The following is a 17,320-nucleotide window of genomic DNA, read 5'->3' on the forward strand; positions in this document are numbered from 1 at the left end:
CCCCCCGTTTTGCCTTTTGCTGACCAGGAAAATTAAGAAGCAAAACGTGGGTTTTAAGAGCATTCCTTTCATGTCTTGATGTAAGCTTTGGCATTACTTCAAACATCAAGATCGGTTTCATAGAAATCCCATTCCATCTAAAGTAAAAGCACCGGCAGTAAATCTGCCCGAGCCTCCCCCATAACACTTCCATAAATGATTCATTCAGCTCAGTTTAGCTGATGCAAAACAGAATGTTAGTGAGTTGTGGACGAAGCTCGCGCTGCAAAAGGCGGACAGAACAAGCTGCTTAGTAGTTTCATCAATCTCTAACAGAGAAAGTGGTGAAAAGGGACGGAGAAGAGGACAAAACAAACTAATAATAACTTTTGTGTCACTAGCCAGAGATCGTGTTTTTTTAATCCCTCAGCCTAAAGAATTGTGTTATTCTAAAATATAACCCCGGCAGTGGAGAAGCAGTTGAGATTCATCATGGTTTGAGATAAGAGCGGGCTGATCTCCTCCCACAGTACGGCCTTGCCTGGAACTACACGGAGAGATAAGATGGAACTTTTGTTTGAAACCTGATGAGAAGCCTCTTAATGAAAGTGCTGCGCCAAAAATAATCTTTTTTCTTCATGTTAGTCAATCAAGAAATGGTGTAGTTGGGAGGGAGAGTGGGGGGGAAAAAAAAAAAAAAAGAGGAGAAAGAAAGTAATTTTGCATAATCAGCGAGCACCATCTGGAACAATTAACCAAATTCCACAGAACTCAGAGGATCAGTCATATTGGCTTATTAAAGATCCAGAATTATACAAGTAATAAATCCTTGGAAAAACGAAGCGTACCCCTGCCTGTCACGACTATTTTAACTTCAAATACAGTGGAATACTTGATAAGGCTGAAAAGAGGAGATTAATATATGCAAATTATGTTGAGCATTTAAAAGCCCCCCAACAACTGTCTCTCTTTTTTTTCTGTCTCTTATTACAGGGCTTTATGTTTTATTCATACACCAACTCACCTGTCATTTCATAAGCTATAATATTATGAGGGTATTATTGAACAGTATAAAGTGGGGCTTTAATTGGAAAGCTCCATTGCATTTTCCAATTATTTGTAGCAAATTAAAAGCAGATGCACATAGTTTAATAAGAATTCTAATATTGTTTCCTGAAAATCAAAAATCACTGTCATCCTGCCAAGATATTTTGCAAACCCAAGTTAATTTTGAGGCTCCTATTTTTCCTCCTGCTTCTCCTCTGAAGGATGAACTGTCTAGTGTCTGTTAATTGAAGTTCCTCTAATGGATACGGAAATAATTGCTCTCCATATTATGTTAGATCAGGGCCAGTGTCAGTATTTATTTTTGATTAATGCTATAGATATGCAAATGTATTACTTTTTATTAGATTTGCCTTCTTATCAGGTGGATGGCTGCTGAATACTATATGCTGTTCTGCTGCTAACAAAAGGAGACTGCAATGCAACATCTGGAACTTAGTTTTATTTGGAAGTTTAGGACTTTTTAACTGACACATTTACATCCTTTTCTTTTTAATCAATGCTTTTCAGAGAGATTTATTTATTGCACATACAATAATCTTCAAAATATCAAGATGTGCAGTCAATGCAGGAATATTAGACCTAATTGGCAAAGGGACTTGGCGTGGATCAAAGCACTGCTGGTAAAGAGAAGCAAAAAGGTTGGGGCTGCTTTGAAAACTTGATAACTTTTCAAATGAGCCTAAACTGTCAAGTGATGGAGGGCTTCAAAATAAATGTGAATTAGTTTTTAATATTCTGGTAATAAATGTCAAAGCTTCTGCACATCACATATGTACATGATGTGACTGCAGATGACAGATTTCCCAGACATGTTACCTCTCCTCTCCTCAACTCGTCTTCTTCTTCTTTTCTTTTTTTTTTTTCTAATTGTATTGGGTTTTTGTTTTGTTGGGGAAGTGACGGAGGGTTTAATCAAGAAAGCAGGCAATTCATCAATCCTAAAGAAGGCGCCTGTACAGCCCTGACAGAGCGCACATGGTTTTAGACCAACTCAAACCTGGCCAGCTGTCAGCCCCCACACACACACGCGCGCACACACACACAAACACACACACACCGGCGGTACCATCGCGCTACAACAATTAACACAAATAGGCTGTCGGCTACGACCTCACACTTGGTCCGCAGGCTATCACATTGTTAATAAAGGGAAGTTGTGTTCTTTCACATATGCAGTGTGAGGCTGGAAGGCTGACTAGTACACAGTTTCATGTTATAAAGCCAGAACCATCTTAGACTAACACCATTATCTTCTTTTCTTTAAAATCACATCATTTTATGAGGAGAGAATGAAGGCTTCCGTGTACCTGCAGAAGACAGTTTTTCTGCAGAGAAATGATGACTGCTGGCAGCACACTGTGGAGTATGTGCATGTGCTTTATTGTCACTTAAACCTGGTCTTGGTGGACAAATCCCACACCAAATGCCACAAACTGTTCAGCTGTGAGGTAATGTCTTCCATTCTGAGGTCTACGTGTCCCGTCTAACTGATAAAATGATGATCATACAAACAAAATATTAGTCACTATATTATTATTATTTCAATTTCTTTAAGATATCGGCATGTAAATAAATCCTCCAATTTTAAAAAAAGCTGCAGTTTTACAGATCGTACTTTTAATTTTATAAGCCGTTTCTAATTAATGTGCCGAACAGGCTGGGTGGAACATGAACATTGCTGGGGTGTGCCTCTGCTGCAGCAGCAGCAGGAGGAATCCTCGCCACATGGTGTCTCTCTCCAGCTGGATAAAACGCTGCCTGCCTCATTCACCTCGTCTGACTCACACACTATTTAAGCCTACATCGTCTCAGCCGACTCTGGTTATGTGGCGCTGAGGCTGTCAGAGTGAAGCTCTGTTTTCGAACAAATTTTACTTTTTTCCTCCTCCAGTTTTAGTCATGGGGGCATCATGCTGTTGTTGATTTGGGATCTCTTCTTGACAAAAACTCAGGAATTTTAAGTGAACGGTAAGTTCATAGTTAAGGCTGGCGAATGTGACGAACCATGTTTGACAGCTGTTAATGCCGAGCTCCTTTGGGAAGTCACGTTTTGTGTCCATCTGTGAGAGCATCTAGACATAGAGCATTTGTAGATCGAACACCAGAGAAGCTCCTTTTAAAATTACACAGGTGGAGATAATACTATTTGTAGAGGTATGCAGTAGAACCAAAACAGGTTTGAGACAAGTATTCAACTATTTCTCCCAAAACCTATGACTTAAAACCATAAAAGCAGTCAAAGTACACAATTTTTCAAGGTTTCTGGTATTAATTTTTATGCTTCTATCACAATTTTTACATCATTAAACGATTGTTTGGGGGTTAATGTAACTGAACCTCGTCAGGGATTTCATAAAAAATGAGTTAGAAATCAGCAAATATTTATCCGCTTTGTTTACAACTTTTAATTGTTGGCAACAAAACCTGACTGCTGATTTCCCTCATTTATTTCGAATTATGCATTTTGGTAGTGAATGATATGTATTTAGTTGTTATTTTTCATCATAGATGATACATATATACAAAAAAAGTCTAATCAAAACATTGAAATGTCACATATTTTGTCAGAAATGCATTCTGGGCAACAAGAATAAATGATCTGATTCACAGAAACAGAAACATCGTAAATGATACTGACTAGTGTGAGACGTTTTACCTGTCATGGTGTATATCCCACTGCTCTGCTGGTTATACTGTGGTCTGCTGACAATACTCCTGTTGGCAGAAAAAAAATAGCAATAATGGTTATAAAAAACCACAAAAAACTATTACTTAAAGAGCAACGATAAATGCTTACAAAAAAGACGCTGAATGTTATAGGACTTTCTCAAAGAGACACAGCTTAAAAATTCTAATACATTTAAAACTCAAAAGCTTTGAATTTCCATCTACACACAAAAACTGTTTGAAGTATCTAAATTCAAACCAGCATAGAAATAACAGAGTGAATCCAGAGGGGAGAAACATGGTAAAGTTCAACAGTGCCTCGGCTGCCCAGGGGCTTGAACAGACCTTTAACAGGGGTTTGAAGCAGAATCTTGTTAATTCTTGAGGAACTGAGAGATTCCATTATTCAAGGGAAGACAAGTTTTTTCTCTTTATTTTCATGGCCTTGTATTACAGAAAACAGCACAGAATGCACTTTGTGGGCAGTTGAAGTTAACAAACCATATAAGATTGAAATCCTCATCAATCAAGCTATCATGAATTACACCCTGTGACTCACCCCTACGGATCGATAAATCCGCAGCAAGCAGGGGAAAAAAAATTCACCATTTTAAGAGAGAGAGAGAGAGGGAGAGAGAGAGCTGCCCTAACTTGACAGAGAGATAAAATGATTTCCAGGAGTGTTTCATAAACTAAATGATGTTGTAATTACAAAGCAACGCATTTGGAAACTGCTTTAAAAAAAGGTGTATGGCTTTGAGAAGACAAACAGTCTGTCGAGTTTGTTGTTAAAGAGCAAAAGGAAAAAGCAGAGGACGCAGAGGAAGCAGGAACTCTGTGCCGAATTATAACAAAGACATGTTCAACGAGTGAGCAGGTGTGAAGTTGCAAATAATGCGCTCTGTATTTAATCTGTTTATGGAACAACACAATCCCTCTTTGCTTGAAGTGGGCGTAAAATAAAAATATTCCCGAAAATTAAGCCTGGAACCAGGTCGGCACAGCCTGAAAGAGCTGCGCTGGAGTCGCGACTTTCCAAGCTTTGTCTCTTTGGGTGAGATAAATAAACACAATAATTTCCATCAACAGCAATAAAACAAGAATTGTGACAGGCTGTGGTATTTATGAGATGAAGCCTGCAACTCAGATTTATTCGCAATGAAAGGGTCGACTTTTCTCCACCTCATTTACATCAGCATTTGGCCATGTTAAATCCAGGCCAATGGTGAATTTTTAAAAGGTTGGCATCAATCTTGTGGGAACAACTGCCACATTCAGCGTAGACTTCTTTTACCTTTGCAAAGGTTGATTCTATTGCTGAAGAAAGAAAAAGTACACGTCTTTCAAATGCACAAAGACAACACATGGGCAGATAAAGTAGAGCCAAACGGTTTCAGTGTCTTTTAAGGCTTCAACTGCGTGTCTGTGGTGTTATATTCAAAAATAAACAAAGAAAGCAGACAGAACAGCTTTAAGGTTGGTTATTCATGTGCGTATCTGAAAAGGTGAAAGTGATACTTCAACTCCCTAAAAACTGTGTGCAAAACACAACCAATTTGCTCCTGAAAAGCTTTCCTACAGGCAACCTCCTGGGCTGACGTTCCCATCTGTTTAAAAAACAACAAAAAAAAAACTGTCTCAATCCAAATTGCTGATTTCTAAATACAATTTTAGGTGCATTGGAGAGAGTAACATATGGCAAATCAATTAGACAACTAATTCTTAAAACAAAAACATGGCAAGTGCATTTGCTAATCAACAGCAGTGTTGGGGCCCATATTACGTCGGCCACTGGAGTTTTGAAAACAATTAATCCTCATTCCAGGCAAGGAGAGCCATATTGACACATATTCCTAATTTGAATATTCAATTATGGTGAAGTTCCTCATCAAATTAGGGTAAAACTGGGAACGGGGCCTGAAATATTTACGCAATTACAGCGCGTATAAAAAGTATTATGTTCCCATGAAATCTGCCCAGGTAAAAATCAAATTAGTGTGGCAAAGCAAACCCCAAAACAAAAGATTACTTTCATGACATGAACTACAATTTATACAAATGTGCTTTGCGAGGTGTTTGTTTTTCTTGTTCCGTATAATATAAAGAAAAGACTTGTCTACTTAAAAAATGTTAAAATAATCACAAGCAGAGAAAGTCAAAGAGACTGCCGGCACAGACAAGCAGTAGTCAGTGGAGGTAAGATGAGAATGAGAGTAATATCATGGAGCGAAGAGCCAGAGCTGCAATACAGAAAGCTGGAAGCTCTTGTTTTGACACACATCCAGCCTTCCTGTGACAACATCCCCACACCTTCCTCAATGTGCCAGTGGTGCTGCTTTGTGGGAGCTGCTTTCTCACCCATCATTATCCTCCTTTAAGCTCAGTGTCAGCTGCCGAAGAGAGGATCTCTCTGAATTTGGTGGCAAATCACTGAATATAGGCTGCGCCCATCTGATCTCACCTGATCATTCAATCATTCCTGGCACCGCTCCGCATCCCTTCGCTTGATCACCGGTGCTTCTCGCAACTTTTTCTGAACACAAAGTAATGAGTGAGATTGAGCTGGGAAGGATTGTTCTCCAACACTTCACACAAAAGATCCGTCATGTGACACACTGACAGTCACGGTGTCTCTTTCTCTCAAGTGTCTTGTGCAGTGGGAAGTCTTGGTTAACCAGCGTGCAATGAAAGCTGATACAATACTCCAGCAGAGCTTCACCAATGTGCGGAGTGTCACAGGTAGACGACTGCAATTCTGAAAGTATTGATATGAATGCCAATTCTGACACTGATGACACTCTAGACTTCATGTGAAAACGCCAGCTATGCAAAGAACAAAAAAAAATCTTAGCCTTGACGTTTTTTATCACTGTACAGTTTGATTTAAAAAGTGCCCGTGTGTACAATAGCCTATTATTCTAAGAGAAATGTCAAAAACCTTGATTCTGAGCGAAGTGAAAGAAATTGCAATATTAGGACGAGGCTAATTTATGCTAGCAGTCATCGTAGAGGTCAGATATCAGCTTCAGCAATGACAGTTTTATCAGGAGAACAAATGGCAGCGCTGGTCAGGAGGAGGAAGGGGAGATACTTTACAGGATACATTAAAAAGCTTACTGGATGGAGCTGGTTTTTTACATTATAAAGTCAAGGAGTGGCTGATATGGTCTGTCTTGACAGGGAACAAGCTAAAGTGGTTGACATCAAGATGCAGCTATGAATCAAAAAAGATCACTGTCACTGCTTAAAAGTGTAGCAGACAAACTTTATAAAGAGACATTTAAAAAAAAAAAAAAAAAAAAAAAAAAAAACAGGCTCTAACTAGAAGTAGGCAGAAACTATGCTGCACCTTTGTGCCAGAACATTGGGATGCTCCCTTTTTTCATCTGAGATAAAAATATAAAAATACAACCAAAAGAGCTGCAACAATATAGCTTTTTAAAGTTTGACTGTGTAGGCATTAAAACGTGATAACAGGTATTTATCTCACTCCTTAAATACAAAGTGTTATAGGATTCCAGAAGGGTTAAATGTAAGTAGGCAATTAAACCCCTAGAAATGTCACAAGAACGGTTGCAGACTTTATGGCTAATTTCTAACAACATAAACAACTGATTAAGGTAGAAATTGAGCAGATTAAGAAAAACAATCTGTAGTTGCAGCAACGAATCCTCCATGTTCAGGTTTTTGCTGTCGGCGCAGTTTATCTGTATTTTGTTGATAGCAGTGTTTGAAATAAGTCTGAGGACACTGTATGAAACTTTACACCACAGTCTGAACACCTGCCTACATGTTGAACTAATCTCACTATCAGTCCGTCTCCTGTCCTAACAACCACCAATTACAAATAGAAACAATTCAAAGCCATCATTACTAGTTACAGCTAAAAAAAGAGAAGCGTCCAAGACTTTGAGACAATAACTTGGGGCTCTGAAAAAGCTGAATTCAAAAGTTTTTGGTTTTTTTTTCGAAACTGCTACTTCTTTAAGCTTGCAAAACCATACAAAAACTATTTTAGTGAAACACATTTGCCTTGATGCAATAACCTTGTGCATCCCATATTGATGCAACACACCACAGCTTCTCTGTGCTGCTGAAAAACCTGATTTGTGGTTTACGTTTGTACACAACACTAACAGGCTCTTTTCTGCCTGAGGCAACCTGAGATTTGAGGGAGGGATCACTGCGCTTTCAAAATTATAAGGGTCATTAAAAATTTACACATTATTGACTGTATTTAAAACATCTTTTCCAGTGACTGTAAAGAGCACTTAAATTTAAGAGGTGCTACTCTCCAAAGGCCATAAAGTTGTTATAGATAGCCTGAAGGAGGCATGGAGGGGAGACTTTTCTCCTGCTGAATATGAATAAAAGTACAGTGGTGGGAAACAACTTACACCGTTACACAATGCACTTCAGTACTCTGTGAGAGTTGAAGGGCTGTTTATAAATCACTGTGTCAAACTAATCTTTGACTAAAAAAAAAAAATTACAGAACTATTTATAGTTCTGTGTATGGCTGTCCAAAGTGTATGTTACTACACAGAAATAGTCAAAGAAGTGCCACAGTATAAATTGCCCATAGCCCTGTCCTTATGTGTCAGTGCTTTACAGATGGAAAAACTCTAAAAAGAAGACTTTCCGACTGTGGAGTGAATTTTAATGTTAATACAAAAACGGCAGCCTGTGATCTCAGCAGGCATCAGGACGGGGGTGGGAGTCGCTTCGAGGTGCAATTTATTCCAACCTCTGAGCCTCACAAACTTGAAAGTGGGCTTCAAAAGAGCTGAGGATTACTGCAAAGACTTGTGAAGGTGCGCATTGGTCTGCGCTTATGCCATAACCTCAACATATCAAAAGATAAATGACCATCAGCTTCCAAAACTGTGGCTGATTCACAAAACCCCTCAGTTGTCCATTCAGATCCACAGTTGTCCATTGTTCTCATCTCACAGCATGACCATGAGAAAAGAAGCTCTGTTCTGAAAATGCCTCCTGGCATCCACCCTTCTGGCCTGGTGCTGCTGTTATGTGGCTTTTACTCAACTCAGTGCAAGATGGCAGAATGCTTTGCTTCAAGCTGGCAAACACCTCTGAGCCCCGTGCCAAGCTTCCCTTTCCAAAAGCATCGCCACACTGAAGGAGTCTAAATTGTTTATTTACAATTTGCTGTGGAAATCCCCAGCTCTTCACTGAGATAAATAATTGAGGTATTTGATCTGGACACAGTACAAAGGTTTGCTGTGTTCGCTCTGCGGCCTGAGGCAGAGGAAGCTGAAGCAGCAAGAGCAGTGGAGGGGGACACACACATTCATGCACGCTGGAGATCTCGGTGCACTGCTCCCTTCCTCTGCAGCTGTCACTAACTCTCGGGGCCACATCTCCTCCTCCCTGTCTGCACAGTACAACACCCCTGTCACCATGTCAGAGGAGCGGCCTGCCTCTGCCTCCTGGGACACGGCACAAATAGCAGGAGTTTAGCCCTCATTGAACTCACGTTCTTGTTCAGAGCAACCTGTCTAGTTAGCCTATCTCACCAGTTCACCTTCACTGCCTTGTTGTCCAGCCACAAACTTCACAGCATATCGCCCAGGGTGATCAATTGCTTGTGTCTTCATTGTGTACATATGGTAGAGAGGAATAACAAAGGCTTAGAAGCACACTGAGAAGGAAATAAAAAGCAAAGCAAGGAGGAAAGATACATTGCAGAATTTGGCAGCACTATGTTACCTTATTGTGCTGTGTGCAAAGTTAGTTTTAGGAGCACTCCTGGTCTCCTGAGATGTCTGATAGCGAGGAACGTCTCCCGTCCGATACCATACACCCATGTTGTTTATCTCGCTGTGTAAAAATGAACGAGACACCACTGTTTCATTAAGTTAGCTACATTAGGGCTCCTACTGGCAAACGAAAAAGCACAGAAAACTTAGCGGCTGATAAAAATGACAAAACATACTGATTTCATTCATTTCCAGGGAAATATCAGCTCACCCTATACAGGTGTAGTTAACAAGGTAGTACTTGGACTTTGCAGTGATCTGGATGTCATATACAGCTGTCTCAGCAGCCTCACGAGGGCTCATTTTCACACAGAGCCTCCTCTTCCTCGTGGCAGCTTCCTCTGATGGGTAAAGTACATGTACATGTGAGCGTGTCAGAAAGGAACTAGTGCATATTCAGTTCTGTGTCCTCTGAGGATCGGATAAAAAAAATCTAGACTGAGAGACACATTTAATCCCTGGGAGGCAGACACACACGCACACACACACACATATACATATATATATATATATATATATATATATATATATATATATATATATATATATATATATATATATATATACACATATACATACATATACACACAAATCCAACTTATACATTGCTATTTAGTCATTACTAGTCTTTGAATAAGAAATGAGCTTATATTTGTTTTTGGATGACTTGCTGCGCTCAGAGGGAATTGACTGGACACTGGAAAGCCACAAAATTCACATGCATTATTATCATTTTTATCATTTTAGTAGGTAAAATGACAGACGCAAGTGAATCCTCCATAAGCTTTAATGCACAACAGGGATTTAAACTCAATATTCTGGATAGAAATTCATACATAATGTCACAAGTATACATTAAACATGGATTCACGTAAAGTAATAAAACATTAAATTACAACACAGCCAAACAAAACATAATCTCTTTTCTTCATTCTGGCAAAAAAAAAGCATTACTATGCTTTCCTATATTGCATCTGTGCTCTGCTCATTTATTTCCCCAGCAACACCAGGAAGTGCTGTGTAAATGCAATGATAATAAAAATAATAAACAAGCTGTCCTCACTCCCCACACCAAAATATTATTACATTTTCAAGGCATGGATAGTGAGGGGGGAAATACGTAGCACTCAAAAAGCACTAAAGCATTGGGGAATGCATTTCATTAATATTAGATAACCCCCCCCCCCCCCCCCCCATCTACTGGTCCTCTCCCCAAATAAATACATAAATAAATAAGCCCCTCATAAAGAAAAGCCCAGCTCCAGCTGAGATAAACAATGACTCATGATTCCCTTCTCTTGTACCTCCAGGGCAAAATGTTTATTTTATTCTCACAGTCTGCCATAAATTAAGCTAACCTGCACCCATAAAACATTTACTATCTCAAGCAAAGTTGCCCCTGAGGACCTCCACATAAGCTGGCCGAGGAGTGAGAAAAACAAAAAGAGGAGCGGCGTGGGCCTGTGGTCGGTATTGACTGTTTATTTACTTGTGTCTACTGTTTCTTGCACAGGTATGAAGAACTCTGGTAGTGGGTCCTTGATGTCAATCACCTTCATATCCACAACAACTTCAGGGCCCTAAAAGAACAGGAGAAATGTAGGATTGTCATGAAAATCCTCTATGTGTGCAAATGTAACTTTTAAACGGACACAGAGACAGTGAAAGCCCCCCGGTTTGGGAGGAATCAGAAGAGAAAACGTAGTTAATAACGGGGTCAATGATATACTAAAAGCTCGGGAAGTATTGAAGGAGAATGGCTGGCAAAATAGCTCTAGTAATTACTCTGTAAAAGCTGGATTTTTAAAATGAGAGAAGCGTCTGTGAACTTGTAATCATTTTCAACCTTTTGGCGATGAGCTGTGCGATGATGGGAGACAGAGGAGGCAGTCTGATCAACAGAATTGGACTAGTTAAAAATAATCAGAGACTGTGTAGTTGACATTTTCAAGCATGACTCCTTCCTGCCTCCCATTACATTTTCATTTTTTGCCATAATAAATTGCAATAATACACAGCGGCAGTGGAGAGTGGGGCGAGCCAGGCGTGACTCGATGCGTCCGAAAAGCCTGGATTACACCGCTACTGTTGCTTGACTGTCATTACCATTAGAGACATTTTTTATTCATAGTTTTACACTGACGTAAGGAGGAATATGGATGAATGTTATTACAATGCATGAAGCCTTGTTTTTTATTGTTTCACCCCCCCCCCCCTTTTTTTTTTCTGGAGAGATTTTTTTTTCCCATCACGACCTGACAAAAGGGGCTATCTACCTTCAACCCAGAGTATGATAAATCACAAACTATTTACCTCCCCCCACATAATTCAGAGGCTAATTTTACAGAATCTGTTTTTGTCATTGACAATTACAGCGGGAGTTCCATTGACTGGCAGACAAAATAGCCTTTGTTGATGATTCTGTCATGTTTTATTTGTGTCAGAGTCTTTAAAACAATGTGGACAGACATTTTAAGATAATACACAGGAACTCCGGAAAGGCTATTTGTATGCTATATACTAAACTGGAGGCCAAATTGTGCTCAAGCCTGAGGCAGCTGCAGCCAAGTTGCCTGGCTTTTAGAGGACATACTGAAAAAATATGACTTGATTAAGTCCTAAAATTGAGGGGATGCAAAGTAATAACAAAAATTCAGGTTTTGTTTACAATGCTGTCTGCATTCGCCACCTGCAATCCAGGGAAACTTAATTAATAGACAGCCAATAGTAAGCTGTATGAGCTGAGGTTGGACAGGTTGATAACTCTGGTGGTGTAAGCAGGTGTATTTATGGCCACAGAGCAGCTGACAGCCAGGCAGAAACACATCAACTGTAGGCTGCCGGCAGGCGAGGAGTCCAAAAATGACCCAACCGCATTAGGAGAAATGTAAAGATCATTTTAGACACAGAGGAGTCAAGGCTGCCCAAATTGAGAGTTCTATATATGGCCTAACCACACTGAAAATTGCTTTCAGAAGAGCAATGTCTTTCAATAAAATAAAATAAAAAAATCATATTTGAAAAGTTATGCACATCATATTTCAAAAATCAATGGTTGGTAACAATTTTCTCCACAGGGATGGAGTTGATTGAATAAATTGGAATAGTTAAAATACAGCACATTGTTCTTTCATGAATAAACATAAATAAGATCCTCAGGAGGGCATGCAAAAAGAAAAAAAAAACTCTATTCACAGTATTATTCCTTTGGAATATGCATGCAAATCCATTATATGTAAAACTTCAAAACTGCACTGCCAATGCTGGCCTTTTTTTAAGTGGGACTTTCACAGATCAAAGTGCAAAGTGCATTAAGATATTCTGGTAGCAGGGAGGTTAGCTAATAACTGCTGGCAAACGGAGAATGCGCTGCGGATGAGACGCTGGTGGAAAAAAGGCACTGGGAAGGAGAGAAGTTTGCTTGCTTACAGTTTTCCTGGAGAAGCAGAGGTAGCGAGTGACCTTGGATTTGAATAAACCGTCCTTCCACAGGTCGGCGTCAGAGCCATCTGTTGTTTGTGCAACCTATGTGGAAAAAAAAAAAGATGAGAAAAAAACAAGGAGAGAGGGAAAAAAAAAACATGCAGAAGGTGGGATAAAGTTAATGTATGTATGCCATGGGCGTGCTGCTTTTGCCTCTTCCTTTGCATACTAGCCTTAATTAACGCTTGCCTTCACTTGTGCTCCATCTCATTAGTGCTCTGCGTGGGTAAAGTCTTAGCCTCCAAAAAGGTGGCTAAAAATATCATCCCTTGGGACCAGGCTGATTAAAGATGCCCTGACAAGGATCTGCTTTAATAAGGAAAGCAAACTTCAGTGTACTTCAATGGGAAAGCTGGAAATGCATTTGGGGTAAATGTTGAATGTATCTTTATTTAGGAAAACCTACTGTGGTAATAATGAGGAAGACACAGATAAACTGAGAATACTGCATGTGCGCAAAGAGTAGTTTTACTTCTGTTGTTTAAAAAAAGCAAGTTCCAGAGAAATAAAGGACATCAATTTAACACCAATACAAAGATTTAAACACCTCAGATATTAAGTAAGCAGTTTTTTGTGGTAAAGATAAACATAAAAATGCATTTAAATAAATAGATTCGATTGTATTGACAGCATGTGTGTACCATAAGTCAACCTCAAGGTTGTATACTATATTTCTATGTAAATGCAGGTATGCAGGCCGAAATGATAAAGCAAAATATAAGCTTCAGACTGCATCACAAAGACTCTTCAATTGTTCGAGCAAACATGCTTGGCTGAAACGTCATGTCCCATTGGCTATCATGTGAGAATCACCTAAATAACTGCCAGAGGTATTTTCTAAAGGGATCCTTTACAAAGAAGAGTCAATCTAATGAGGTTCATTCAAATGAAGAAGTCATAGATCTCTGCACCCACCCACACACATTACCCCCCTTGACAATAATGATGAATGACCCCAGTGACTAGGTAGGGGAATCGTGGCACGAGGAGATTCATGCAAAACCACCACTGACTAGATGGGATGAGAGCGCAGACTAGCGTGGGGAACAGAGACAGATAGTAGGATGAGAGAAAGAAAATAAGGAGAAGACGAGCAGGGAGACGGATTGTGGGGTGTCTCCAACAGCAGTTCCATGAAAGGTCCCAGAAGGAGACTATACATCACCAGCCTCCCTCTTCCTTACAAGACAACCCGTCTTGGCCACTTTTTCCAGGTCAGTAGCCAGCACATCCTGTCAGCGTAAACAAAGGGCTCGCTTTGTGAAACCCAAAGTCAAGCTGAGGAGTAACGAGGGCACGGTCCTCCGAGGAGGCACCTCAGGCTTCATCCTGCCACAGCCGCCGGCAGCAGGGAGGCGACGCAGCTTGAATGCGAAACGCCAACTGCTGAGCCACGGCGCAAAAAGCAGTAAAAAAAAAAAAAAGTTCCACCAGCTCATCTCGGAGACATTTAAGTTTGCTCTTGTACGGCTTGATCATTAGCCAGACTTCAATAAGAAGAGTGTCACATGTGTGACAAGAGACATCACAGTTCTAATATTGATGTCATATCATTTGATTTAAAATGCTAAGACAGATTCAGCTGCCACATGCAGTGATCTGAAAGCCCACCTGTGAAACATGTCTTAAGGGGATGATTAATATTGCTACTCTATAAAGTACCTCTGGAGACAGGCAACGCCGGAGAGGTGCTATGAAGTACTAAAAGGCACAGATGTGAATGCAAAAATATAAAGGCTTGCAATCAAAAATCTCTGGAGAGTGAAACCAGGTAAAGAAGAAATGGGACAGGTAGAGGGAGACGAACGGTCCCTTCAAAGCAGAATGTGACACGTTGAAAACAAAACAAAAAAAATGCATCACATTTTATCTTTGAACGAAAAAACAGGAACAAGACTTCTGACTATATATTGTGTATTAACCCCTGAAATTCACCTGTTTTAACTGGATCTGTTGGAACCCAAGAACATAAAGTGAATATAGTGATTCAAATTATTTTACCTTTATATTTTCTATTACAGTGACGTTTGAATCAACTCCAACAAAACTAATTATAACATTAAGAAAACTCACCTACAAAGCCTCTATCTTGTTGATCAAGATAATTCCAATAAAATTTAACTTTTCTTGACAAGGGTCCTGACTCTTCAGTAAAACTATAAAAATCTAAATACTGTTTCCTCAGTTTATACTTGTTGCACCATTTCTTGCCAAATCTTTTACATGTTCTTAGTTACAACCTGTTTTGCTCATTAACATACCAATGTATTTAGCTGATACCTTGTTTAAGTAGGAGCTGACTTGTCCACGGGCTACAATAACTAACGAGAAGTTTCAAAGAGCACAGAGACATAGTTCTAGGCAGGAAAAAAGAGGAAAAGATGCCTAGAACAAGACATCTGTGCTATGATCTGGTTGGGTTTCATGGCAACACTTGAAAGTATTCCGACTATATTTTGAAAGAGTTTAGATCATAACCTTTAAACAAAGATCAGAATCAATACTGTACTTCATATGGTTCTCGAGCAGTCTTTGGTTTTCGTTTAGGCATACAATCGACAAGTGTTTAAGGACCATTTTATCGGAGTTGGAAAATTTCCTAAAGGACTAAAGCTACAACTACAAAACTGTAAAAATAAAGCCTAAACTAAATTTGTGAAATTTGTGGAATTATGTTTTTTTTTCCACTTTAAATCCTCATGGCTGTGCATTAGATTGTGTGTTCGATGGAGGTGGCAGTTAGTAAAGCTGTAAATGAGGGGAAGCAGCTAGTTGGCACACCACCACTGCAACCCTCACACAGAGCGGGAGTGAGTGAGAGTCTTCCTGCGGTGTTTGATGTTGGGTGGCTGCTGGTGCTTCAGCAAAGCTCCTGATCCCGGAGGAGCAGTGTTTGATCTGGGCCTGCGCTCTCCTGTGTTGGAACAACCTGCTCAAGTTCAAATAAGTGCACCAAATCAGAGAGCAAAAGAGGTAATCTGCCCTTTGATCTGCTACGTAAAATGTGGGGCAAGTATGGCGAGCAATCACTATTAGGGAGGAATTTTAAGGCTTTTCAGCGTAAATGAAAAAATAAAAAAAAGAAGATATACAGCTTAATATTGTGTCACCTCCACTCTTCATGCATAAGCTCACTCAAAGGAAATGCTTGTATTTCAAATCTGCAGATTAAAGACCACATAGGGATGTTCAAAAGATTTCCTTGAAGATGGATTTTACTGCAAAGTGCAGCCAAAGTAGGCGCTTGACTAAAGAAGAGTGTACAGATTTGTGTTAGAAAGTTTCAAACATGTATTTAAATAATAAAATAAATGTAAATTTCAATGTTCAAGGCCACAACTTTGGTGCAGACATTTGGGCTTTTTTTAATGAGAATTAGAAAAAAAAAACAAGAAGATTTGATCATTTCTACATTTTGAGTTGCCTAATTTTTCTCCTTCATCCTCCTGGTTGAAACACATAAAAAATGATTGTTGAACAATTGAGGGATTAATCTTTTCTAAAATGCACGAGGAAGGCAGCCAAATGATGAAAAAGGTGCTACAACTAATAAAGCACAGGTATATTGTTTGTTGTCCTTTTGTCTCACATGACAAAAGGGGTGTGACTCATTATCTCACAATCTCACAATGTAAACTGAATTTAAACTTAATATATGGCCTCACAAACACTTATTACTCATCGGACAGATTATTAAATAAACAGCAGACACATGATCATATTTAATTGATGTTTCTTAACGATAAGGCCTCGGAAGCACCAATTTCTCATGTAGATAAATGTGTTGCCTTGAATCCGCTCTCCTCGTGTTTCCTCCTCCAGTTCTCCACTCTCATCTCAGGTGGGAGGGACGAAAGTACAAGACGATTCCAGGAGAGGAATCGAAACTGATCTGAGACATGAAAATAGGGGGGTGTCAGGGGTGGTACCGGTGACAACCCTGTGAGGATGTACAAATGCCCAACCGTATTGTGTCCTACATGCTAAAGTAAATGTAACTAAATAAAATCCACAAAAGCAAAATCATTTTCTGATTCATCCAAGTGCACAACAGATATTTAAATGGAATTTTATGATGATTATTTCAACTGTATTTTCCTCACTGCTTTAACGTTTTTTTTCTTGTTTTGTTTTAGGGTCTTTGATGAAATAATTCATGATCTAAACAAGAGTAAGAAAAAGCCTTTAATAAACTTGATCGTAGTTATGATTTTTTCTATCTTACAGTTCTATATTCAGCACTGTCGACTGAGTTTCAGATTTCAAATTGCTCTTGTTCTGCCCTTCAGAACATGTGCTGTATTTGCACATCAGCTGAAATGTATAAGTGCTCTAGAGAGGCT

At 39.4% G+C, this 17,320-nt stretch overlaps 1 protein-coding gene across 3 annotated transcripts in view; it reads right to left on the reverse strand.

Moving 5' to 3' along the window:
* The window catches only part of mvb12bb (multivesicular body subunit 12Bb), a 36,645-nt gene that overhangs the window by 15,979 nt on the left and 3,346 nt on the right, over window positions 1-17,320 (reverse strand). For all 3 annotated transcript variants that reach the window (XM_017417135.3, XM_017417134.3, XM_025006118.2), the window contains exons 3-7: window positions 12,924-13,019; window positions 10,984-11,074; window positions 9,706-9,835; window positions 9,445-9,555; window positions 3,704-3,762 (exon numbers count right to left, since the gene is read on the reverse strand). In XM_017417135.3, the coding sequence (XP_017272624.1) occupies window positions 3,704-3,762; window positions 9,445-9,555; window positions 9,706-9,835; window positions 10,984-11,074; window positions 12,924-13,019 (487 nt within the window). The remainder of the gene's footprint in view (window positions 1-3,703; window positions 3,763-9,444; window positions 9,556-9,705; window positions 9,836-10,983; window positions 11,075-12,923; window positions 13,020-17,320) is intronic.

Source organism: Kryptolebias marmoratus, linkage group LG1 (genome assembly GCF_001649575.2).
Source record: "Kryptolebias marmoratus isolate JLee-2015 linkage group LG1, ASM164957v2, whole genome shotgun sequence".
In the NCBI taxonomy this organism is placed as follows: domain Eukaryota; kingdom Metazoa; phylum Chordata; class Actinopteri; order Cyprinodontiformes; family Rivulidae; genus Kryptolebias; species Kryptolebias marmoratus.